This window comes from Budorcas taxicolor, chromosome 1, assembly GCF_023091745.1.
Source record: "Budorcas taxicolor isolate Tak-1 chromosome 1, Takin1.1, whole genome shotgun sequence".
NCBI lineage: Eukaryota > Metazoa > Chordata > Mammalia > Artiodactyla > Bovidae > Budorcas > Budorcas taxicolor.
Genome location: NC_068910.1, coordinates 17,272,974 through 17,300,036, shown reverse-complemented (window position 1 = coordinate 17,300,036; position 27,063 = coordinate 17,272,974). Strand labels below are relative to the sequence as shown.

Here is a 27,063-nt window from a genome sequence, read left to right as displayed (position 1 = left end):
ATGCTAAAGTAACCTGGAACTTGGAGTAGGAAGTGGCAACCCACTCCAGTATTCTTGCCTAGAGAATCACACTGACAGAGGAGCCTGGTGAGCTACAGTTCATGGGGTCACAGAGTCAGCCAAGACTGAGCAACTGAATATACACACACACACACACACACACACACACACACACAACCTGGAACTTAAAAACATGCAGGAGAAAAACTCTGTAAAACCTGGCCCCACACCAGCCCGTGCTCCCTGTATTAATGTATGCAGTAACCCGTGCACGGACCTCCAGCTGTGCTTAGTTTCAACGCTCCTACTTGGAGGGGGTTCAGAGCATTTCCCACTGACAACATCCCAAAGGCCTGCAGCCCCAGAGAGCAAAGAACCAGCAGCTGGACAAAGAGGACCAGCTACCAGGCTGGACTGATGTCAGCCTACGGTCAGCTGTCCATGTGGGCCAAAAACAGCACACGTTGGGCGGGGGAGGTGGCCGCCGAAAGCCCAGCTGGCTCAGACTTCATGCTTATCAGCCTGCTAAACGATTCAGAGAAGCTCCTGGAGACACTGCAAACACTGCTCCAACTTAAGAGAAAGGGAGTTGGGGGTAAAAATTAACAAGTCTTTATCTAAGGAGCACCTTGAGATAATACCTATAGAAAGTGGTAAAACTGAAATGGGATGCTTGGGGTACAAGAAAAATAGCAGCTTATGGAGCCCCCTCTGTGGGCCAGGCGCTATGCTAATAAGAGCTGGTTTTGTTCATGTTACCTCCTTGAACCATGCCAGAAACTGTAGGAAGCAGCCACTGGAATAGTTCCCATTTTATAGAGGAAGATACAGAAGTCAGAGAGGTAAGCTACTTGCCACATGTTAGAAATGTACTAAGAGGTACTTGTTTTTCAGTCACTAAATCACGTCCAACTCTTTGCAACCCCATGGACTGTAGCCCGTCAGGTTCCTCTGTCCATGAGATTTCCCAGGCAAGAAGACTGGAGTGGATTACTATTTCCTTCTCCAAGGGATCTTCCCAACCCAGGGATCGAACCCACATTTCCTGCATGGCAGGTAGATTCTTTACCACTGAACCACCTGGGAAGACCACTACAAGGTACTACCAGGCTTCTCATTCAGGTCTTTTTCAAAACTTCCTAAGCTTTAAAAGGCTCTTCTCTGTGATTTCTTCACATGCTACACAAGGAAACTCTGTGGGCATAAGAAAGAATGCCAGGAGCCAGAGGAGAGGATAGAAACACGACACACTGACTCACCAGGTCCGGGTTGTAGTCTCCCGAGGCCGGGTGGATGTAGGCCATGAAGGGACTGTCCTTGATGTCCTCATCGTCGCACATGATGTGAACGGCATATTCACCCGGCTCCTTGGGCCAGTACTTGACATCACACGACCCGTCATTCTGGTCGTCATACTCAATCTTCGCCTGGGAGGGGCCTTCAATGGCAAACCCTGGGGACGGGGTGGGAAGACCCTCTGGTTACAAGGTATCTAGTCTGGGTTATTACCAACCCATTCCTTCTGCCTCCCTGAAAACCAAGTGCTAGCCAGAATACTGAAATCTGTTAGGGTCCCTTTCCCAAAAAACCAAGCTTACTAAGTCTTCAAAAGAGATGGAAGGCTGGATTTTACATATTTTTTTTAAAACATCATTGAACGGAAAGGTCAACCAGCAAATCTTTCTGTTGGCAATATGGTAACATGAGCCAAAAACCTTAAAACAATACCCACCCATTGCCCCCACCAAATCCACTTCTGGGTTTTTATCTGAAGGAAATAACCAAGGATGCGTGTAAACAGTTAGATACAAGGATACATATTCAGCATTGTTTTTTATAGCAAAACTCTTCAGCTATTTTGCTGAAGGGCCTAACAGTAGTTATATCCACACCTTGGATTTCCATAGATGCCACGGGAAATTGAGACAGGTCCTATATTTGCCTGAGGCAGAAAGATATAAAGATACTTTTGCAGCAGATCAACATTTGTACGCCTACGTACAGGAATAAAGTCTAGAAGGATATACTGAAAGGTCTAATACTGCTTCTAGTCTATAAGGATATGCTAAGATGTTTATCATTTCTCTAAACAGAAAAATTAAATCTGATTTCCTAATTTTTCCTCTTTGATTATTTCTATTTGTTAACATAGGCATCATTAAACTGCTGAACCAGATCTGACCCAATGCGTGTTTTTGTAAATAAGGAACACAACCACACCCCTTTAGTTGTGCATTATCTATGGTCGCTATCAGGCTACAATGACAGTCACATAGCTGTGACAGAGAGAATATGACCTTCCATACGGAAATATTCGCTATCTGTTCCTTAACAGGGAGAGGTGCCGACTCTTGTTCTAAAATGATCAAATCTACATCAGATGCTTACTTAAAATACACTCAACTCTGCTCCAAAGAGTATTCACTTTCCAAATTTCTAATTTCAGCAAACTTCATTCATTCATCTAAACTAAGGATCAGTCAGTAATATCTGCCATGTGTCAATTATTTTCCAGGCACTGTTTTGGGGACAACATCCACAGGCAGCCTTTGCCCTCATGGTCCAGTAGATGAATGAATGCTGGTGCCAGAGGCAGAGGACAAACAGAACATGGGAACTGCAACGTATCAGGAGTATCCAGAGATGGTCTTGGGTGGTCAGGAGGCCAGGAGGCTCAGGGTAGTGAGGCTCAGAGGAGGCCTCAACACACAACCTAACACGTGACCCAGCCACCCGGCAATCTCAGCCACCAGAAGCCGCTTCCACTTACCCAGAGACCCCACTTCAGAACCAATGGACTCCACCACAAAGTCTGCTGACCGCCCAACAATCCCGCCGTGGAGGCCAGGTCCCCATGCACGGACTTTCTGCATGCCTGCTTCAGGGCCAACTTGAACTTCAAAAGGGCTAGAAGGAAAGGAACAGAGGAAGCATTAAAGAGAAGCAAAGAAAGGGCTACATACAACCACAAGCTCTTTATACACACTCTTTCCACTGGCCTTATCCTTTTATCTGCAGCCCCAAGCTCCAGCCAAGCCCTTCCTCCATACAGGTTCCCCCACAACCATTGTTACGTCAACAATATCATGTAATAGGACTGTTTCAAACCACACTGCCTGGCACTATCCTGGTCATTTGCCTTGTATGTACACCAGACTATGAGCCTGGAAGGACAAGCGAGTGTCTACATTCCATCTGCTGCCAGTGCTAAAACAAGAAAACCGGGTTGAATATGCTTTATCTCAAACATGAATAAATGCGCTTTAACTTCGGCACGGGAGATTTAAAAAACATTGCTTAGATTCTCAGAAGCTTAAAATATACACAGACATCTCTTGAAGTAAATGGAATTTATTCAGAGCCTAAAGCTGCCCCCAGGAAAGCTGGAAAGCATGTGAATACAGGGAAGGCAAGTGAGGCCCACAAGGCAAAGCTATAGACTGTGCCCCTTGCATCCTGACCACACTTACAGCGAGGACTCTAATGTCAACCACAGCAGATTCTGCCATTTTACCCATGGCATTCATGAACAAAGAGGCACATATCGAAAGAGAGAGAATCTGTTTAAATTAGGGCTATAGACACACAGCCCATTTGCTCTGTATCACTGTTCCTCCTGGCTTGTCTGCCTCCCCACAGCTTTAAACCGCCAGCTTTTGATTTGAAACGAGGCAGCTGAAACCACAGCGACTTTCTGCTGCATTTGAGAACAGGCCAAATGACTGTGTACTGTTCTGAAAAAAGAAAAAAAAAAGCTTTTGACAGAGCAGCTCCCCTTCCCTCCTGCAGCCTGGGAAATGAGCACCACAAGCCTGTCCTGGGCTGAGCAGGCCTCGGGAGAAGACAATTCCTGCTAGAGACTCACCTCTTTTGAATGTGGTGTCCCCCCCAGGTGATGGAGATGCTGTATTTCCCCTGGGTGCTGGGGTAATACTCAAATGCATAGACTCCATCCTGAAAGCCTTTCTGTTTCACCAGCTCCTCCAGACCCTCTGTGGGAAGGAAGCACACCGTCTTTCCAATAGGCATCCAGACTCAGAACGAGAATCCACAAGACAGGAACAGAAAGACAGCAACAGCCACAAAATAAAACCACGTGGATGATCTCAGAGTGTGGGATTCCCCCACCCCAAATTGGGAGAATACTCCAAAGCCGAAAACAGACACATGTCTACTTCAAAGTAAGGGGAAATGGAAGATTTCCCAGCTCACTGGCTTTAGAAAGCTTTCTCATGTATGAGGGGCCTATGAGGTCCTAAACCCCTGGGGCTGGTAATATTTTTCAATGATCAAAAAGCCATCCTTTTTAGCTGCCCATAAAAATTGCACAGGGAACTCTACTCAATATTCTGTAATAATCTAAATGGGAAAAGAACTTCAAAATGAATAGATACATAGGTATGTATAACTGAATCAGTTTGCTGTACACCTGAAACTAATACAACAACATTGTTAATCAACAATGTCTCCTGCATCGGCAGATTCTTTACCAATGAGCCACTGGGGAAGCCTAAATTCCAATATAAAAAAGGCAAAGAACATTTTTTAAAAATTGGTAGAAGGAGTAAATGCTTATGAGTATTTGGCATTAGGATCCTGGCATATCCTTTTCAACTAAAACTGGACAATGAAAGCAAGAAAGCTCTTGTAAGCTATCTCCAAGAGAACAGGTTTCAGAGGCTACCTCACAAACTCCAGTCTGAGCCATCAGGCAGGAACTTGTTTTATGTTGAGCCCTGAGGTTTGGCTGGGAAAGCCATTTAGTCAAGTAAGAATCTAAGGTCAGGAAAAAAAAAAAAAAAAAAAAACCAACCACCTCCTCAGTTCCTGTAGCAACAAGCCAAAAGGGAGGCCAGCCCTCGAGCAGCCTGACTCCAGGTCTGGGCAGTCTAGAACCTTGCCTGCCTTCAGGGCATAGCTGCCCCAAAACTCAGTGCTCTGAGATGAAATATTAACTTTCTGGAGCTCAGAACACTCCTGCCACAGCCTGTTAGGAACATAGGGGAGTGAGAACAGTCCCGGAAGAGAAAGCGAGGATTTTACAAAGCCGGGGAGTAAAACTGCTGAGGCTACTGGACTCACAGCTGGAAAATGTCGAGCTGTTTCTCTCACCCAGGGTGGGGAACTCATGAAGAGAGTAGATACCTGTTCTCCTGTCTCTTTTCTCATGAAAGAGCGAGAGTGAGTTGCAAGGTGCAATGCACTCTTCCACAAGTGGCATTTATCTACAGAGAAGGCTTAATCGTAGGGAATTTATTCTCCTTCTATGAGCACTCATCAAAGTAATTAGGTATCTGCCATAATTTCATTGTCTATAAAATGTAACCTGTAGAGGGGAAAATTACTGGCTTTGGAGATCAGGCTTGAATTCCAGCTCAGATGTTTAAAAGCTTTGTGACTGTGGACAAGACCCTTCCTCTCTGAGCCTAGGTTTCCTCAAATAAAAAAAAAAATAGGCCATTTCATATTGCTGTTCCAGCTCCAATATTTATTTCTTTTTCCGCAAGCCCTAACATAACGTGAGGCTGTCAATCCAACACTGTTCCCACATCCAGGGCAGACATGACTAAACAATCAGTTTCCTTCTACATGGAGCAGAGAGAGCCTCCAATCTCTGACACAGCTCTCTGGGATAAATTGATCAGAACTGGCTGTGTGATGAGACCCATAGGTCATGGCTGTCAAGTTAAGCTGAAATCACACTGAGACAGGGAAGCAAAGGAGCACTTACTAGGACCCTTAATGGTGACGCCGAGCTCTCCACTTCCAGCAGCTTTGGTGTCAACCCTGAAGTCTGCAGTTTCTCGGATGCGAATGCCTTTAGGCTGCAGGCCTCGGCCACTGGCCCGGCAGGCATTTGGATTGCAGGCTGTAAGCACAGTTTCGACATCAATTCAACCTTTTATTCTTTAGTCTGAGTTGAGTAAGCCAAGGTAACTTTGAGCCACCCGCCAAGAAAATGTTTGCTTTGCAGAGTGTGCAGCAGCTGCCTGAGACCAGGGGTCTTGTTCAGGGAGCACACCAGGCTAGCAAATAAAGACACAATATAACTTTGTCCAGGGACTGGGGAAAAGTTACTTTGGCAAAAAAAGCAGGAGCGCACAGCGTGAATTCGCTGGACTCCTGGTATTTGCTGAATCCTGGCATTTATCCTCTCGGTGGTAAAAGAGAGTTAAGACCTGGGGTTGGACATTGCTCAAACTTCACTGCCATACTCAAGGGTCCAGTAATTGGGAAGACTGGACTTTTTCAGGTCTACTTGGAAAATGTAGCACTTGAAAACATCTGACCTGGTTCCAAACTTTGGATCAGTGGTTTCTAAAAGTCTAAATGTTGTTCTCTTCCGCAGGAAGAGCCAGAGGATGGTGCAAAAAAAGACCAGATCAACCCCACCTCGACCAAGGCAGACAAACATTTCAGTGCTATTACAAGGTCTTTGGAATGCAGGTGGCTACTCTATAATTAGGAGTAAACCCCACTCTCAATTTGCTTTCTGGGTCCAGTTAAAAAACCTAAAGTTGTATGTCTAGGGCAAAGGTAGCTTCTAACATTCCTACCTAAGAGGTTCACAAAACAATTCCATGGGGTTTGTCGAAGGTTGATAACAGACATCGATGTGCCCTGGGACTTTTTTGGTAACATGAGCAACCTTCTCATTAAATATATAAATGGGAGATACGGGTAAAATGTCAGGTTGTTCCTTTCCAAATCTGACACTGCATATTTGACAGGCTCCCTCTATACACTAGGGGGTCACAGACTCCAGAAGACAAGACTGTTTATCGTAAAATCATTTAAGTGGAGGAAGGGTCAGTACATCAACAGAAAAACTCTATTAAGTATTAACTAGTACAAGTGATAGATGGATATGCCAGAAATGAAAAAAGTAATCCACAAGTGAGAGGAAGTCAGAAAACATCATTAAAACTAGGAAAGCTGTTCAATATTCTTTCTTGCATTGTGTCAAATGAAGTTCTGTTTCTGAATACGTTTATTTTTTCCCCCTTTGTCAAGGGGAGAGAAGTTGGTCATACCAGAAATAAGTCACAACAGGATGACAGGACTTCCCTTGGAAGGTTTAAATGTATCTTTAAAAAAATAAAAGTCATGGAAATCCTGAGTATGGGCAAGAGTCTCAACATCAGCAGTTCATATAAACACTAAATGGAACTAAAAAGCTTGAAGGAAACCACCGGATTTTCCAGCATCTTGAGATGGCCTAGAGATGTGTAGATGTAATCAGAGAGTGAGTCTGGGGTCTGGCCAGACAGGTGGTGCTAACACCTGCACTGCAGTTTCCCACGGTCACGAAAAGCACAGGCCTGCTGGACACCGGAGGCAGCACAAAGACTGGCAGAGATGGCCCACCCAACCAGCCCTTACCCAGTGAGATGCCTCTGGCCAAGTGCTTTCGACTAGGAAGCCAACAGCTTCAGGCTCCAGGCTGGCCAAGAGGCCGGATTCAGAAGAGGAAGCCAGGTCTGCAGACGCAGATGCACAGAACAGAACAGGGAAAGGCAAGTACTGGTTAGAAAAGGCAGCAGAGTTGGGGGGGGAGAAAAAGAGAGTAACTAAGTCAGAAGGAAAGAGTCTAATATTAGAAATGCATGCTTCTGGCTGCAGCAGGAGCTGACAGAGACCATGGTTCTATTCCTACTGACATCTAGTCCAGTGGCCCCCAACCCTTTTGGGCACCAGGGAATAGTTCTGTGGAAGACAATTTTTCCATGGCCTGGGGTGGAGGCGAGTGGTTTGGAGATGATTCAAGCACAGTAGGGTTCATGCTCTTATGAGAAATCTAATGCTGCCGCTGCCCTGACAGGCGGAAAAATTCAGGCAGTAATGCGAGCAATGGAGAGCAGCTGTAAACACAGATGAAACTTTGCTCCCTGGCCTGCCGCTCACCTCCTGCTGTGCAGCCTGGTTCCAGGGGTTGGGCACCACTGGTTTAGTCCATACTCATACCTTATGACCCCTAAGCCTCAGTGCCTCAGATGCCCACTGGGAACAGCAATAGCCCCCGGGACACCGTGGCTGGTGTCATGACTAGCTGCCATCGTGCTCTCTGCCTGGCAGCCAGTAAAGGAAGCCACAGGGGACCTGCCATGTCACTGAACCTCAGCCACAGACACCCTCTCCTCATACGGCTTCCATCCTGCATCGCTCAGTGAGGATCATGAATCCTGGCAGAAGTGTTTTGGGGGCAGATTAAACAGGTTAATATAAGTAAAGCACTTAGGTCAGCGTATAGGAAGCTATTCGTGTTAGTATCTTGAGGACAAAGTAGATACTAGTATTAATGTCTTGAGGATACTTCCTGCCAAAGGGGCCCTGGCAGCAAAATGACAAGTCTGAGTTCAGTGCTGGGCCCTGTCACGCACAGCCAGCCTCAATGCCAGAACCAGAGGCAGTCAGCTACTCCAGCACTCACCTTCGCCGACCTGCACAACGAAGGGACTCTTGGGGATGGTGTCCCCAGCAAAGGAAACCTTGACCACGTGGGGGCCAGGCTGCATTGGCTTGTACACACATCGATACACCTGGTTTCCTCTGTCTTCCACGAGCAACTCCACGGTGTTCTTCCCCTGGGGATCTTCCACCTCCACACCAATGTCACCCACGCCAGCACCTAGGAGAGAGAGAACAGGCCATGAGTCCAAGTCGCCCTCTAGGAAGTTCCCTGCTGATGAGAGCAAAAGCAGGTATAAAATGCAAACCACAGGAGACAGAGAGGCATTCAGAAGGTGCATACCCAGATCTGTTTCCTAGCAGAAATAAGGAAGGTGGAGAAAGGAAAGTTGCTTATGGGGAGGAGGGTCATAACCAACTTTCATTTTCCCACAATCTCTATTTCCTAAAATTTCTATATTGAAAAGAAAGCTGAAAATTCAAGAATTGTGTTTTATTCATTCCTTTTCTTACCCCTCCTTCCCGCCGGACCTTGCATAGAATTTGGTCCAAGAGATGATTGTTAAACCTTAGTCTCTTTGGAGTATTTATTTAGTCAAGTCAGAAATTGATTATTAATAATCAAAGTTAAGATTGAGTATGAGATTTTAGAGAAGAAAAGCTGGTTTTGAAAAATCTTGAAATATAACCAACACATTTGAAAAAGCTGATTTTGTAGTTTTGTTGTTGATTCTAAAGACAAGAAGTCCAGCATCTCAGGTTTCTAAGGATTATCTCTGGCTCTGGAAGAGGAAAGGTGTTACCTGCTGTGTAGATGTCAAAATAGGTGGGCTTATTGGCGATGTTGCCGGCAGCTTCCAAGCCTGGGCCTTTCGCAGTGACTTTACTGGCATCTCCCTGGGCCTTGTCGACATTCACCTCGAATGGGCTCTTGGAGATGTGCTGTCCTGCAAAGAGGACTGTGACCTACAAATGACAGGCAGGGGAGACATCATCACTTCTTCTTGCTCAGTGAGACCACCCTCTCCTCCATCTTCCTGATCATACACACAAAGGTCCTGGAACCAGGAGCTCTGGGGAAATGGCCTCAGTGGGACTCCCATCTGACTCTACCAACCACACAGCTGGGCCTGGGACATCAGGCCTTTAGCCAGCTAAAACACATCAGACATGCCTAGATTAGCCTCTATAGCGGCAATATGCACAAGCACTTCAATCTCCAGACACCAGATTCTTTAAGGCAGCTGCAAAAGGGACCAGTGTCCCTACAGAATATCATGTAGAGTTCCAGGATTTCAAATCTAAGAGTCAAAGTATTCTTCAAAGGACCAAGACTGTTTTCAGATACATGGACTTGAGACATAAGACAGATTTCTGTCTAAACTTTGAGTCGAAGTTCTCATCTTTTAAATTCTGAGGGTTAATGGATTGGGTGGGCCACTGGCCTCCACTCTAGTCAACTGGCCTTCTCTGCATTCAGGCTTTGATGCTGACAGAGCCTCTGGAGCACTCTGAAGAGGGACATTTAAGGAAGCACTAAAGACAAAGAGCCCATAGCTCAGCATTTACACTCCAGGCTTGCAGTTACAGTTATTAGTTATCTCGGTGGAGTCAGAAAAATCTTACGACACTGCAAAGAATTGAATGGAATTCAACCAATCTGCATGGAGTAGCGATTATCTCAAGTCTGATTCACAGGGATCCGAGATTTTTGACAATGAACATGGATACTACTATAAACAGAAAGAGAAATCAGAGAAGGATTTAAGGGACTTTCCAGATGGTCCAAAGGTGAAGAGTCCACCTGCCAGTGCAGATTCAACCCCTGGTTGGGGACGATCCCACATACTGTGGAGCAACTGAGCCCACACACCACAACAAGAAAAGCCACCGCAACGAGAAGCCGGCACAACACAACTGGAGGAAGCCCCCACTTGCCACAACAAGAGAAAGCCTGCAAGAAGCAATGAAAATCTAGTACAACCACAGATAGATAGATAGATGATAGACAGACACAAACTTAAGAAAACCACGCTTCTTCCGCATCTATCAAAGCAAGCACAGAAGAGCATTCAAGCAAAGGCCATGATGTCTTATCTTACTTTGTGCAGTCCGGTGACCTTGGGCAGATACTCCACAGAGTATGTCTTGTTCTTATCGCTGTCAGGGGTCACGAGTGCCTAGGAGGTAAGTTGAGTGACAATTAGAGAAGGCACCGGTGTAAGTGTGCTGTGCTCGCTAAGGGCCCATGGCAAGGTGCCAGGCCAGGAACCTACCCTGGCTCTTCTCTGGCCCACCACTCCTGCAGGAAGCTCTGAGAGAAGCAGCCTGAAGTCACGGAAACCAAGTCACATTAGCACACAGGTAAAACCAAGTCAGGCCTCTCCATCGTCTCAGGGCTGTTACCTTTCCAGATGAGAGAGACTATGAAGCTAGTAACCTAAACCTTTCTTGGCCCAGTAGTTATTAAGAGCTTATGAAACACCAAGCCCAGGGACAGGTACCAAAAATAAATCAGGCACAATTCCTGCCTCAGTGGGAGAAACAGGCAATTACGCCAATAAATGTAGAACTTCAGATGGTGCTCAGCGCTAGGAATAAAATACAGTCTTAAGAAGATAGCCTGACAGAAGAAGCAGTATGTGCAAAGGTCCTAAGGGAGGAACCAGAGGATGATCAGCATGAGGAAAGAGCAGGGAATCAGTATTGCTACTGGACTGTATTTTATCAGTAACAATAGTTAAATGCAATATTTTATTGTATTATATAATGTGTATCCTTGGGTATCAATTTATATGATACTTTAAACACAACCCTTAGGCAAGTGAATTTAACTGCTATTAGACTCAGGATTCTTTTTTTTTTTTTTTTTTTTTAAAAAAAAAAGCTTTTGAGCTTTAATAAGAAAAATAGAGACACAGTCCCTGGCTCTGTTATAAGTGCCAAAGTTTCCATGGGATACTAACAGGGGAGGCAGCCTCCTCCAACATACCTCCTCTTTGTTCCCTTCTGGGTCCTCAACAAACACCATGACATCACCTTGCCCGGCGCTGATTGTGTCCACGGTGAACTTAGCCGGCTGCTTCACCATGTTCCCAGTGGGCTCGATACCTGTTCACGGGTTTACACAAGCACATTACGAACTGGGTCAGGCCCCAACAGTGTCTCCTTCAGGGAAATGAGACAGGAAACCCATTCCTGCTTCTGCCCTGTGGGAGACGGTGACAAACCATGATGGGGTAATCAAGTCAAAAACACAAATTTGGGAACTTCCTTCATGGTCCAGTGTCTAAGACTTCATGCTCCCAATGCATGAGGCCCAGGCTTGTTCCCTAGTCGGGGAACTAGATCCCACTTGCTACAACTAAGACTCAATGCATCCAAATAAATTTTTTAAAATAACTCAAATCTTGTCCTTGGTATTTAAGCAATATTCAGTTTTGAAATATTCAGAGAACTTCAGTCAAAAGGCTATATTACATGACTGTGAAAATTATGTGGTAACTAGAAGTAGGGCTTGCCTTGGGGAAGAAGACAAAGTGTGATTCATTTTTTGTTAAAGACCATTTTTGTTTCTTGTTTTGTTTTTGGCCGCACCATGCAGCTTACAGGATCTTAGCTCCCTGAGCAGGGACTGAACCCAGATCATTACAGTGAAAGCTCCAAGCCCTAACCACTGGACCACCAGAGAATCCCCTAAAGATCATTTTTGTATTACTTAAAATGTTTTAAATATTGCACTTATTTTTAATTAAACTTGTAAATTGAATGATTGAGCAAATTAATTTGAGATAGAGTAGCATACAAGTGTAAGAATTAATAATACCCTTTACCTAGTTCCCCAAATGGATACATCCTACAAAACTCTAGTACAATATCACAAGTCACGGCACAATCAAGATACAGAACATTTCTACCCCACAGGGAACTCTCCTAGTGATCTTTCATAGCCATCCCTTTTGTAACCCTTCACAGTACTAATCTGTTCTTCATCTCTAATTTTATCACTTGTAAAATGTCATATAATGGAATCACACATTATCTAACCTTTGGGGATTAGCTTTTTCCACAAGCATCATTCTCTGCCGTTTCATCCAGGATGCTGCCTGTATCAAAAGCCTGTTCTTTTTATCATTGAGTAATATTCCATGATATGGACGCACCATTGTTTGTTTAACCATTCACCCAGCGAAGGACATCTGGGTTGTTTCCAGTTGTCTATTACTGATAAAGCTGCTATAAACATTCATACACAGGACTGTGTGCAAATGTTAAGCTTTTATTCCTCTGGCTAAATGTTAAGGAGCACAATTGCTTGGGTTTCTCTCAGTTTCTTGAAGCTGGAGGTTTATGTTCTGCTTTTTTTTTTTGCCAAATTTAGGAATTTTTCAACCATTCAAGGAATTCACTACAGTGCCAATCTTCAGACCCAGGATCTCTAGCTACTTTGCCTTAATCTCTTTCTGAGACTCCTTACATTTACCCTGTAGAAAATTCCCAGGGGTTTTAGTTGCACTTAGTGGGAAGCATTAGAAAAAGTACTTCTATTCCATCTTCCCAGAAGTATTACTTTTTTAAAAGTTTTTATTATTATGGAGAATCCTCAACCGATACAGACATGGAGAGATATTAAAATGAATCCCACGTACCTATCACTTAGCTTCAACTACTCTCAGCTCACAGCCTGTCTTGTTTCACCGCTTCGTTCTCACCTCTTTTCTCCTCTTGTATTATTTGGATACAAATCCTAGTCCTCTTCGTTTTCATCCATAAACATTCACTATGTATCTTTAGAAGATATTTTTAGAATGCCCACATCAAAAAATAAAAATAATTCCTTAATAGCATCAAATGGAATTCCTTAATAACATCAAATGTTCAGTGTTTAAAGTCCTAAATTATCTTGGAAGTGTCACAAAAATAAATAAAATATTTTGGATCTTAAAAAAAAGTCTAATGAATTTTTTTTAACAGTTTAAATAGGACCAAATAATTTTCACATGTTACAACTGGTTGCTAAATCTCTTAAACCTCATTTACTCCCTAGATTTCTCTTCATCTCTTCTTTTCTTTCCCATTGGTCTGGGTTGAAGACATTAGGTCATTTGTTACTATATCTGGATTTATATTAGCTTTCCAATAAATAATTTAAGAAAAACTGGTAATAGATAGTTACATAACACACCCTGTTAGGTAAAAAAATGCAAATTGAAGAAAATATACAGTTTGAACTCATTTCAGCATAGAAAAATGGCTGGAAAGAAATACCTCCAACTCTGAAGGAAAAAAATGGGGCTAGCAGCTACAAAATGGGACTTTCAATTGTTGTTTTCTAACTTTTTCTTTTGCTTAAAATTTATATAAAAAATACGTCATTTAACAAAGATTTGATCATGCACTTAAAACATTTATAAATATCCACTCCATCTAACTCCAACAGCCTGCAGAGTCAGCCTATCCGAAGCCAGAGACTGGGCTTCTCTTCTCTGGCTAACCATGGTTGGTTAGGAAGCAGAACCACACCTATTTGGGAGATAATGCTTCCCGTGCAGAGAAACCACTGTTCCCTAGGATTACTCAGAACTAAACGTGCTGAGGGCTTCCTATGCAGTGGATGCTCCATACAGAACACAGGTTTCATTAAAGGTTTCTGCTTGCCCATGGATACGGGCTTTCAGCATGCTGACCCCTGCCAGGGAGCCCATCACAAAGGCCTGCTTGTGGCTGTAGGTTCACATCACACCAGCCTTCCCTCCTTCCAGTTGAATGGGTCTCAGTGAACGGATCTGCAAATGCTGACCAGGTGGTAATTGCAACTTGGTCAACACCAACACTTTAAAAACTACAAGATGAAACACTCTCTATGTCTTGGTTCTGTCAGCAGAAACAAAGCAACATGGCCACACAGGAGAGAACAAATTGCCCCTCCCCTTTGTCTCATCAAGGACAAGGTAATACCTAAGGTGCTGCCCATGTGGCCTCACATGTGGCTCTGTTCCCTAAAATGACCATTCTGTCTTTCTACTTAAAAAAAAAAAAAAATTAAACATAGAATTACCATATGATCCAGCAATTCCACTTCTACATATATCCCCCCAAAACTGAAAGCAGGGACTCAGATACTTGTATGCATATGCTCACAGCAGCATTATTCACAATAGCTAAAAGGTATTAAAAAACCCTGAATGTCCACTGACAGAAAAATGGAAAAACAAAATGTGGAATATGCAGACAACAAAATATTATTCAGCTTGAAAAAGGAATGAAATTTTTATACATGCAACAACATGAATGAATCTTGTAAACCCTATGCTACATACAGTAAACCAAACACAAAAGGACAAATATCAATACTATATGAGTCCACTTACAAGGTACCTAGAAGAGGCAAATCCATAGAAACAGACTGAGGCCAGGAGAAGGGGACGACTGAGGATGAGATGATTGGATGGCATCACCAACTCGCTGGACATGAGTCTGATCAAACTCGGGGAGATGGTGAAGGACAGGGAAGCCTGCTGTGCTGCAGTCCACGGGGTTGCAAAGAGTTGGACACAACGTAGCGACTGAACAACAACATCATAGAAACAGAAAGTAGAATGGCACTTGCCAGGGCCGGGGGAGGTAAGGATGGAGAGTTGCGTTTTGTGGGTACAGAGTTTCAATTCAGGAAGATGCAGAAAGTTCTAGAGATGAAGAGAGGTGATGGTTTCACAACATTGTGAATATATGAATATACTCAATGTCTTAGGTGCACCTAAAAGGAGTTAAATTAGTGAATGTTATGTTATAGGCATTTTACCATGGCACAAAAATACAAAAGATACATATATGTGTGTGTGTGTGTTTCCTCCCTAAGTATATAAAACTTACAGAGTCAAATGAAGGAAATGGCAATGACTAGCCACATTCCTTAGCTGCAGCAAGAGGTCATTTTCTAGAAAACAGCACTGTGAAAGGAAACCGTTTCACATTAACAACAGGGAAACTGGATACCAGCGATAAGCTTATTGCAAACAAGCACTTTATGCCTTGATTAGATTCAATCCATTTGACCAACTTTGTTGACAAAGAGATTTGGCTGTTTGCAACTTTTCTGCCTTTAAGGGAAGCATAACCTTTCAAATCAGATTCCTTATTCCTGCCAGCGTCTTTGACTAGGGCTTAGAGAGAAAGCACTTTTAAAGCATGCATGGACGTGCCAACCTTCACTCGACTGCACTGTGGGTACGGCTTTGAACAAAGTTCCCTGTCTCGATATAACACAAATGATGGCACAGAGCCCACTTCATTGCCAGAAGGACTTCAAATGGCAAGTAGGTCTGTTCCAGAACTCTCTGTCCTCTTAATCATGCTGCAAAAGACGAGAACGGGGCTGAGAACAGTGCACACTCAGCACGGTCGTGTGTCATTTCAAGACCAAGCTGATGCCAAGTAGGGCCCTGCTAACTTCAAAGGGAATGAATGGATAGACAAGTGCTCTGCATCTTTAGAAAGTCAATGCCATTAAAAAAAGGAAGAAGAAAAGAAAGTTTGGGAAAAGTATTCTAAATCTAGAGTTTCAGATAAAGTAACAAGCAAATGTAGAAAGTGAGTCTTAATCAGATCTTGGTTTGTAAAACAAGAAAACTGTAAAACAGACAACTGTAGGATAAGAGAAATTTAATTATAAACTGCATATGAGCTGTTATGAAATTATTGTCCTATTTTCTTATGTGTGATAATGAATACTGTGATTGCATAGAGGATGTCCTCCTATTCTTAGGAAAGGTTTGCTGATGTTCTGAGGAGCAAAATGTTACCATGCCTGCAATATATTTTTGAATAGTTCAACAATCACACACATGTGCACACACAGAGCAAGAGAACACATTAGAATGTTAAGAGCAGTAGGCAGATTATAGGAAATCTGGGAAAACATGGGAAATATTTTGTGTGTGTGTGATCCTGATTGCAATTATGAAAATAGAATGTACTCTTCCCCCTCACCACAGAAAAGAGAATAAATTGTATCCTGTTGTACTAATTTTTACCAGAAACCACACTGAGCTGAAATGCAACTGTTCTCTGTATATAAAGCTAACAGGCTTGAAGTCAGGTACCAACCAGAAAACTAAATTCCTCAGAATGCCTCCGACCTACTCTAACGTTTTGAGCAGAACACTCCTGGCAGCTGGCTGGGAGATTATAAACAGGATGTCTTAGCAAGGAAGTATCTGCCAGGGGTTAACAATAGCTCCCACTGCATCTGGAAACCTGTACAGCTTTCATATAACCAAGAGGAGAAATGAATTGGCAGTCAGAAGACCCAGGCTCCTGCTGCACCCCACCATGGCAATCTGGGAGGCCTCCCCATTCACCTTCTCCCTCCACTCCAACATCCCCTTTCCTTTGTGGATTGGGCCTCTGATTGCTCATCTGAAAAATGGAAAGAATAGTCCTTTCTTTATCTCAGGGTTACGGCATCCAAATCACAAAGTATAAATTCATCCATCTCCATTACATTAAAGTAGCACTGTTCTTAGAAGCCTAGATTCACAAGACAGAAAAGGATAGAAATAAACACAAGGACCTTTAGGTAAAGAAGGAAATTAAATATAAAGCTTACACATTCTCGATCCTGAATAATCAAGACCACAGTGGCTGATTCATGTTGCTATATGGCAGAGACCAACACCATATCGTAAAGCAATTATCCTCCAATTAAAAATTAAAAAATTTAAATTAAACACATAAATAAAAATGACTAAATCAAGACCAGAGGACAAGCCTCAAATCCAACATGACCAGCGCTTACCTCTACCATAGGCCCTGGCTTTCTTGGGGTTGAGTTTGGGTTTAAGGGGAGCTCCAGGCTTGAGCTTGGCCTTGGGGAACTGGGACAAGTAAGTCATCACTGAGTGCTCATCCACATCCGGGTGAATAATTTCTTCAGGAGTGATGACCTAGAATAATGACAGGGTAGATGAACACCCAGAACACAGCACTTTGCAACTACTAAAGTTTTTGCAAACATCTCTTAAACCAACAACTGCAAGTATAAAGCAGTTGAGTCAGCTTCTCAATAAAGTGAAACTGCATCAAACTGGCATGCCAAAATCAGTTTTTGTTTTGTTTTGTTTTTTTTTTAAAAAAAAAACAAACCTTTTAGAAGTGTCACCATTACCTTTGGAAGCTAAGGACCTCTCCAGACAATTCTGTATGTAATTTCCAGAGGTTCAAACCTCCCCACAAAAGAGGCTACCCACTCTCCTTTCCAGAAAGACTAATCTCTATCAAGTAAGGAAGAAGAAGAAACAAGAACACATGGGATTAAAGCATATTGCCAAAATATTTGCTCTTTTATCTAGTATCTACATTTCTATTTACTCAGCTTCTACTAAAAATAAAAAAAAATTAATAAAACCAAAATGAGATAATGCAATGACATTAGATATGTGGTCTAAGAAACAGACCGAATGCTTGTGTCCTCCCCTAATTCATATGTTAAAGTCCTAACCCCGGGTGTGATGGTATTAGGGGGCGGGGCCTCTGGGAGGTAAGTAAGTCTGGATGAGACCTTGAGGGTGGAACCCCCACGATGGGACTGGTGCCCTTACAAGAAGAGGAAGAAAGGCCTCAGCTCAGTTTCTCACCACCACCTGAGGGCACAGCCAGAAGTCAGCTGGCAGCTGTGTGCAACCCAGGAAGAGCGCCTTCACCAAGAACCTAGTTTCTTGGCACACCTTTATCTTGGGCTTCCCAACCTTCAGAACTGAGAAGTAAATAAATGTCTGTTGTTTAAGCCACCTGGTCAGTGGTATTATTATAACAGCCTGAGCTAAGACAGCTCTCAATATGTTTAAAGCCATTTTCAAAACAGGAAAGGGGAAAATTTTTCCTGACATTCAGCGTAGGAGCAAGATTAGACCCTTGCTAAATAGGTGGACTCCCTGAAGGTGTCACAGCCCCAGTTTCACCACTTGATCAAGCCCTAAATAGCAAAAAAATGTTCTCCTGCACGCAATAAGCCATACCTCTTCGGAGTAACAGAAGTCTCTCATGCACCAGATCAACCAAATTCAGATGAACAACATTATGTGCCCAGCTTCCCTCACTCCATGGTAAAAGAAACAAGAAAAAAAAAAAAAACCCCAAACAGGAAATATTCTGATAATTAGCCTGCTGCAACAAGATAGCTATTTGGGTTTGTACACTTGCCTCCAATACATTCCACAAAATACAGGACATGCATTGCTTTGGCATTTCTTCTCGGCAGCTCCTTCAACAATTTTACACACTGCCAACATCACATGAACGCCAAAAGGAGACGGATTTCAGGTTTAAAGGGAGATGAAAAACAAATCATACCGCTTCTTAAAGGTGAAAGAGCCAAGGAATGGGCCTTGGAGCAGAGACATGATGCCAAAACCAAACCAAAGAAATGCAGGCAAGATTTTCTACCTTCCAATTGATCCTGATACAAATACACTGACCTCAGCTCTGAATACCAACTTAAGACCTTAACGGAGTCTGTAATGAGGTCATCCATTGCCTGGCACTGGCTACCCATAACTTTTCTTGACCGAGTCTTTGAACATGGGAGTCATGATGTCAGGAGATGCTATTTAAACTCCTTAGAGGGCTTAGAAGATTGGACCTCAACTAAGCAACGTGGCTACAGCAGATGGTGTCCAGGACATATTCAATTTCTAAGTTCCCTTGTTATATTCCTGTGTTAGGATTATGGGCAATACAAATTCTCCCACAATTTCCATTGATAGCAGATTATCTTGATTTACATTTCTTTAGAAGTTCTAAGTGACTTTCTTAAAGATACTGGATTTACAAATGTTTCATAGCTAAAAAAATGGTCAAATATTGGCAGTTTCTTATGGTTAAGGTCAAGATTTGCAGTCTGGCTTCCAAACATGGCCTCTGTGATCTTTGGAAAAGAAATATACGAGAAAATCTGTCACATGTAACAGTAAAGATTTTTAGGGAATCTACAAGTACCTAGGCGGTGCAGTGATAAAGAATCTGCCTGCCAGTGAAGGAGATGCAAGGGATGCGGGTTTGATCCCTGGGTTGGGAAGACTGGCTGGAGTAGGAAATGACAAACCACTCCAGTACTCTTGCCTGGAAAATTCCATGGACAGAGGAACCTGGTTGGCCACAGTCCCTGGAGTCGCCAAGAATTGGACACGACTGAGCAGACAGACAGACAAGTATCTAAGTCAATGAGCATCTATTAAAGTGGATAAACTGAGAAAGATGGAAGAGGGCCCCAGGCAATGCTCCTTGAAAGCTGACCACTGAGGAGGTCAGACTGCGTGCAAGACCACAGGCATCCACAGGGCATCAGAGGAAACAGCTCGGTGGGACATGCATGCTTGTACACTTACCTGTGGGACGCCTAGCCAGTCGTCTGCCTGCTGCATGGCTTCTCGGGCATTATCCACAGGCTTTCGTGGATCCCAGGATTCCCAGTCTGGGCACAGACCTGTTAACAGCACACAAAAGATGCTGTTGGTGTTAACTGACTGAAGAGGTGAAAGCAACTCGGTGCCTAAACTAAACTCGCTCAGTCTTTTGAGAAAACAGTTTCGTCCAAAAATCTTAGTGAACTATATGCATTCTGGGCCAAATGTATCATGGATATGACTATGCCAGGGTAGAAATCACTCTGCCTGAGCTGAGACTTCTTCAGGTTGTTCTTCTTGCATTCAGATAGAGATTATCCATTCCTTGATGGGGTGGTCTAAATAAACAAACAAAGCCTATAAAACCATTTGGGCCTGGTGTCTTTTAGGAAGTGAGACTTTTTTGACACATCACACTCAAATAGCATCAAAGCCACAAGTTAAGGGCTCAGTCCCACAGATTCCCTGACCCCTAACTCATTCAGAGCTGGGCTTCTGACGAACCAGCTACAAATCAGAGGTTCCTACCACCCCGTCCTCAGGTTGGATCATTTCCTAGAGTAGCTCACAGAACTCAGGAAAACGGTTTACTTACTGGGTTACTGGTTTATTGTAAAGGACCTTATAAAATGGAAGAGATGCATAGGGCAGGTGGGAGAAGGGGCAAGGAACTTCCATGTCTTTTCACACATGCCACCCTCCCAGGACCACACGTTCACCAACTAGAAGCTTCCCAAACCCGGTAGTTCACGGAGTTTTATGGCAGCTTCATTATATGCACTGATCACATCACCTCACATTAGTTACTAACTCAGCCTCTATCTCCTCTTCCCTTCCTGGAAGTCAGGAGAGAGGGGCAAAGGTTCCAATCCTCTAATCACTGGTTGATTCCCCTGACATCCAGGCCCCATCCTTACAGGCATTCCAAAAGTTACCTCATTAATAAACTTAGGCATGGTTGAAAGACACCACTTGGTAAATTTCAAGGGTTTTAAGAGCTCTGTGCCAGGAAAGGTGACAAAGACCAAAGATATATTTCTTATTATAAGTTACAATGTCACAATTCCAAGCCTCGACATATCTACAAAGACTGGACTAGCATCCTGTATATTTAAAACATTCACTTGCTCAAAGATCTAAATCTAGAATCATCTCAAAATCTTTTGTATGCACAAGAAGTACAGGACTGGGCTAAAAATCCCCAGGTTTAAACTAGAAAGAGGCATCCTAAAATGTGTCTTTGCATGAGAGCAAGGAAGAGGGCACTGGGAAATGAACTAATGCTGAGCTTCTAGTTGCTTCTGGATGGCACAGTTTACAGGCTCTCAAGGAAGACTGGGGACTGGGACCATCCTCCTTCCCTCTCTCCAGCTGACACCAGCTAGTTGCGTACATTGAGAACCACTAGCTTACTTAATACTAATGTGCCCAGCATATACAAAGTGATCAGTAAATGGAAAATATGATTGTTAGAGTAGTTTTTTTATTAAAAACAATTTTGGAGGTGCATATAAACACAGGCTCTGTTTTTTCTATTGAGTGTAACAGCAAACTCTACCCATCAATCTAAACCCTCTAGTGAGGGTAATTACTACCTTGGTGTACATTCAACCACTCAGAAAAGAGGAACCCATCAAGGGTGGAAAAGGCTCCAACTGGATCCTGACCAAGAACTATTTCACAGCAATGCAGAAAGAAAAGGGTGGAGAAAGCCATATATAGTCAACCCAGTGGTTGATAAAAACGGGTACTTTCCACTCAATAAATGTTTTTAGATTTTCATGCCAAACCACCTAATAGGGCACATGTTGAAGCCAACGGGAAACCAGGCACCCACTGTGGGAAGAGGGGGAAGAAGCAGGACTTGGGGTCTGGAAGCTAAACTCAAGGTCTGCTCAGAGCATGAAGGCCTTCATTCAGAATTTGGATAAATAACTCCATGCTCAAACAAGTCTATGGAAAGTCTTGTAAGACTTTTCATCAGAAAGCAAATGAAGCCATTTTTAGTTCCTTTAGATACCTTGCAATCAGCTAAAAACCAGGACAAATACAGCAGTCACAGCAAACCTAGCTTTCCCACTGAAAACCAAGAGATTCAGGGGTCAACGGTACCCCCACGCCGGAAGAGATGGCTCAGGCAGCCGTGGGCACGCACCTGGAGCACAGCTGTCTACCAAAGCTCCCAGGGCTTTGCCATCTTGCCAGTTCTGGTTGAAGTTGGTGATGGGCAAGTAGGGGATCTTGTTCTGGATCCAGCCAAGCAGCCTCTGCTTCGGCGTCTGCTTCTTGGCGTCATCGTCTCCTTCATCCTCCCACACGGGCATGGAGATGGAGTAGTGGAGGATGAGCGTCCACACCAGGCCCAAGATGAGCTTCAGGTTCCCGTCCACGATGGCTTTGCTGTCTGAGCAAAGAAACACAGGCAGGGTCAAGCCTCTAGTCGCACCTGTGACCAGAACCAGTCTTTGTAAGAAAGTAAATGAAAACCTCGACTGTTAGAGACCCACACTGAGCTATTGAAGAGTGAAAGGATGTCATGCTGGCATCAGTTTCAAAATACTTGAGGTGCAGAGATGATAAGATTCCAAAACGTTAACCAGCATCAGCGGATCATGAGGACACGAGAACACATTATTCTGTGTTCTCTATTTTCGATCGCTGTTTTGGGGTTTTTTTTTGACGAACAGATGATGGGATCTCCTGCCCATGGATTAAACCCACACTAGACCCGGGTTCGATCCCTGGGTTGGGAAGATCCCTTGGAGAAGGAAATGGCAATCCACTCCAGCACTATTGCCTGGAAAATCCCATGGACAGAGGAGCCTGGTAGGCTACAGTCCATGGGGTCGCAAAGAGTCGGACACAACTGAGTGACTTCATGTTCATGTTCTATACTGGAAATGTGGATTCTTAACCACTGGACCACTAGGGAAGCCCCCCATTGTTTCTATTTTTACATGCATTTGAAATTTTCCATTATAAAAAGTCTTTTTTTTTAATTTCAAGAAATCATTTCAGAAATATAGACAATAAAAAGAGGTGGCTGCATTCCTGTTAACTAGGCAGTATGCCATCTAACAGATTGTGTATACACATATGTGTATTTGCTGTCCTGAATTTATATTATACTACATGATCAGTCTTGAAATCTTTCTTTTCACTAATCACAATGTCACAGGTATCTTTTCCCTATAAAAAGATACTCTGGTACTTTTCTGGTGACCCAGTGGCTAAGACTCCATTCTCTCAATACAGGGGCCCAGGTTTGATCCCTGGTCAGGGAATTAGATTCCGCATGCCTCAACTAAAAAGATACCACATGACAGAACTAAGACTTGGTGCAGACAAATAAATTAAAAAAAAAAAAAGTTGTTTCTGTTTACACACCCATCTACAGGTTTCAGAGGCCATTTTCCCTCACATCTCACCAATACTGGGTGTTACCAATCACGTTCATCTCTGTTTCTCTGACAAGTTAGTCATTCATAAAAGAAGGTCACTAACAGTTGGGCAAAGTGTTGCCAGGTGACTAGACAAAGGCAGGGACCCCTTTCTAGTCATTTCCCAGCTTAACGAGACATGCTCTGCCACTGGCCAGCCCCTCCTGGAACTCTCACTGAAACTGTTTCTACTTCCCACTCCCATTGGCTTCCCCGTGACTCTTTCCTCTTTCCAACCTCCAACTACACCCACCAAAATTCAAACATTATCTCCAAGATAACTATCTGTCTGTCTCTCCATTTCCTACACCCTTTTCCCACCAAACAACCTCTGTTGCAATCTCCCATTCTGCCAGGACCTCAAAGTGAAAATGTCAGAACCTTCTAGGACTCTCCTTCAAAGCCCTGGTACAGTTCCCACAATTCCCTCCCTACCTCTTGGCAAATCCTTTTCTACACTGTCCCCCCAAATATGGCGCCCCTCCTCCCCTCTGATTCCTCAACAGCCATGAAACTCCACCATTGTTCACGGAACCCAGAACCATCCTTCTGGTAAGGTACCTACCTATATGCTTCCCAATTCACCAATAGTCTCTGCTGCCCAGAGTCAAACTCTTTAAACATTCAGCACCTTGAGAGACCCACATAACCTCTACCTGCTTTTCCACCCCGTCACCATCACCCACCACCCTCCACAATCCAGGCTCAAAGACTCCCCATTCCTGAAGCACACTTTGCTTTGAACCCCCTGGACATCTCCACCTGTTCTGTATTCCCTTTGATGGGAAGGCCCTTTACCCTAACCTCCTGCAGGATAAACCCTGGGTCATCATTCAAGGGCCATATCTATTACAAACAGATGGTGCACTTCACTACCACCAGCCTATGTGTGGTCACACCATTCTACCCTCAGCCTCCTCCAACCCCCAGGGCTGTGAGCACCGGACGGGGAGTAACTGAGCTTTCTTCATCTTGCAGCTCCCCACGCCCTGTCCCTCCCTCCCACTGACCGCAAGCCACCTGAATGTAGGTTAAACACATGTCAGAATCCACTGAATGAAACTCAACTGCAACCACATGAAAAATAAACTCACATGCTCTGGAGGAGTAAATGGCATGCCATTCAAAACTGAAAGGGTGGGGATTTCTTGTTTTTAATCAAACTGTTTACTGTTACGTCCTCTTACAAAGGGGGAAAAAAAAAACCCACACCCAAACCCACAGAAATCAAAGGTAATTTCATGGTTACACATTCAGTCACAGCAAGACTTGATTACATAAAATGACAGAGTAAAGAGTATCATGAACTGGCTGGTAAGACACACTGAATGTAAGTGATCCTCATTCAAAGTTAAGGCACCCAGGGATTTTCTACATGATGAACTGTATGACGAACATTTACACATGACTGTCCGAATAATTCACAGGGCCCAGTAACAAATGAAAATGCAGGATTCATTGTCCAAAAGTATCAAGAATATCAAGACGGCAACAGCAGAGCATTAAAACAAGCACACAGAACCCTCTTGAGTATGGGGCCCTGTACAGCTGCCCCGTCTGTGCAACCACAAAGGCAGCTCTGCTTCTGAGATCCTGTGGTGAATAAAGGAGCAGCGATCTGCATGAAACACTGAACCCTGCACAGCGTATGAGCAGCCAAGGTTGCTCATACTCATTCTGCTGGACCAACTGCCAGTCCCTGACCATAACTGAGATTTTTGGATTAGATGCCCCATTACAAATCTGTCTTTAAAGTGCTACTGATTAGTGAGTTACTATCTATGGATGGCAAAAAAAAAATCGGGTCAAACAATTTTCCATGCCCATTTCCTTTATTCAACTTAAAGAGCAAAGAGCAGTCTCATGAGGGGAAGGGAGGGGATAGAAGCAGAGAGTACGCGTACTTATTGCTAATCAAGGAAACGGGTGTACCGGGCAGGGTCAGATCTTGCAGCAGGCAGTATCTGAACAGGTCAGAGTGTCACCCAGCCACGGGCATCAATGTGCAAAGCTCAAACTTTCCTGAGTGATGTGCTAACTGCTTTACAAATGCAAACTTGCAGATTTCATCCATAAATCAAAACATGAAACCAGTTTGCTCTATTTTTACCCAGCTTACACATGTTGGTTTAAAGGAATGAGACATGAGTCTTTTTCAAAACGATTTTGGGGGAAATATGACCCAGTAAAAGTCGGAGTCAAATTTATGAAACGTACAACGCCCAGAACGTCTGTTTCCAATGAATTCAAGGTGGGTGTTCAACCGGGAAAGCCCCCATTAAGGTCTCATTGGGATAAATGATACTTTCGTTCTGCTATTCTAAGAAGCTGGAGGGAGAGCGGTCCTCATTCCAAAAGCGATTTTGACAGGTGAGAGTTCAAATGCTTCACCGAGCTCTTGGAACAATAAAAAGATGGCGACTTGCCCAAAAGGCCTCCCCCATTCCCACCCACATGAAATAGGAGACTCCCTGCGCCTTGAAAATGAAATGCTACACAGCGTCACAGTGTCCGTGTGTAACCATCACAGCTGACTACAGAATTTGCAGCCATGAGCGTGCTCTGTGATGTTTATGTCGAATGTAAACACGGAGCAGAGACGTAAAAAGAGGAAAGGGCCAGGTCAGCTGGAAGCCTCTTGGGCAGCCTTCCACCTTCTGAGGTACTGAGAGCCTCTTTCAGGAATAAAATAAGGCAACGCCCAACCTCCTAGAATCTGCTTAGATTGGGTTGGCAACTGGCCACAAGTTTCTCCTCCCCGAATTCAACCAATGACAGTCCCCACATAAATAGCTCCAGACAACACTAGCTCTCAAGCCACACACACCTTCTGTGAACATACCTTCTGCAACGACTTCAAATTAGCCTGAATTATATGTAAGTGAGGGTAATGTTATAGCTTTTCTGTTTGTTTTTTGGGTTTTTTAAAGCTAGAAAGTTAAACCCAAGCTATTACAAATTCTAGGTTCCTTTCAGCACATCAGTTCCCTAGTCCTGGTAAGCAGCATTTTGGAATGGGTGCAGGTATTAGGATAGAAACCAGCTACTCTTAGGCAATCTTCAGCAGCATTTTAGAAATACCTCCTTTGTGGACAAGTCCCCTCTAGGTCAGAGAGAAGGTGCTGTTTCATGTCTCTCTATTCTTACAAGTAGAGCTGTGTGGACCCACACAACCATCACTCCCGCTACCTTCATGATGTAAACCTTCTCTCCTGGCTGTTGCCAGGGTGTCAGAAGTGGGGACCCAGGAGGAGAGGCCTGGGGGGGGGGGGGGGAACCATCCCTTGTAAGGACAGCAAGTCACTAGTCACAGTGCAGCCGGCTGCCAGGTCAGAAGCAGACGACATGTGGCTGAAGGAGTCCAGGACAGGTAGGGGTTTCAGGAAACCTCTGTCTAATGTGCTCTTGGGGACAACTCATCAAGGCCATGTGTGTGTGCTCAGATGCTTCAGTTGCGTCTGATATACCCTGTCTCAAATCATTTAGCCTTGGGCAGCGGGTGGGCCTCCTCTCAGCCCAGCATCACAGTCACTGAACGGGACCTGTCCTAAAAGAGGCCAGGCAGGTGATGGAAGGAACCTGGGTCCCAGAATAGGGTGTCCCACCAACCTAAAGACTGAAAAAAAATCCACTTCATTTTTCTAAAAAGCTCTCTGTCATAGCAGTTTGACTATAATAAGAAGATACTCTGGGCTTTGAAGACCTGAAGTCACAAGGGCCTATTTCCATTTATGTCAGTAAGATATAATGAAATAAGGGTGGATCAGGGCACGGGGGTCAGCTGGATTTCCGATTTTGTTTCTTGCTCATGA

General features: G+C 43.9%; 1 protein-coding gene across 2 annotated transcripts in view; it reads right to left on the bottom strand.

Moving 5' to 3' along the window:
* The window catches only part of FLNB (filamin B), a 138,973-nt gene that overhangs the window by 57,594 nt on the left and 54,316 nt on the right, over positions 1–27,063 (bottom strand). For both annotated transcript variants that reach the window (XM_052647481.1, XM_052647489.1), the window contains exons 2-12: positions 21,967–22,215; positions 19,794–19,891; positions 17,207–17,354; positions 11,402–11,520; positions 10,512–10,589; positions 9,213–9,375; positions 8,432–8,629; positions 5,732–5,869; positions 3,866–3,992; positions 2,771–2,907; positions 1,260–1,453 (exon numbers count right to left, since the gene is read on the bottom strand). In XM_052647481.1, coding sequence (XP_052503441.1) covers positions 1,260–1,453; positions 2,771–2,907; positions 3,866–3,992; positions 5,732–5,869; positions 8,432–8,629; positions 9,213–9,375; positions 10,512–10,589; positions 11,402–11,520; positions 17,207–17,354; positions 19,794–19,891; positions 21,967–22,215 — 1,649 coding nt within the window. The remainder of the gene's footprint in view (positions 1–1,259; positions 1,454–2,770; positions 2,908–3,865; positions 3,993–5,731; positions 5,870–8,431; positions 8,630–9,212; positions 9,376–10,511; positions 10,590–11,401; positions 11,521–17,206; positions 17,355–19,793; positions 19,892–21,966; positions 22,216–27,063) is intronic.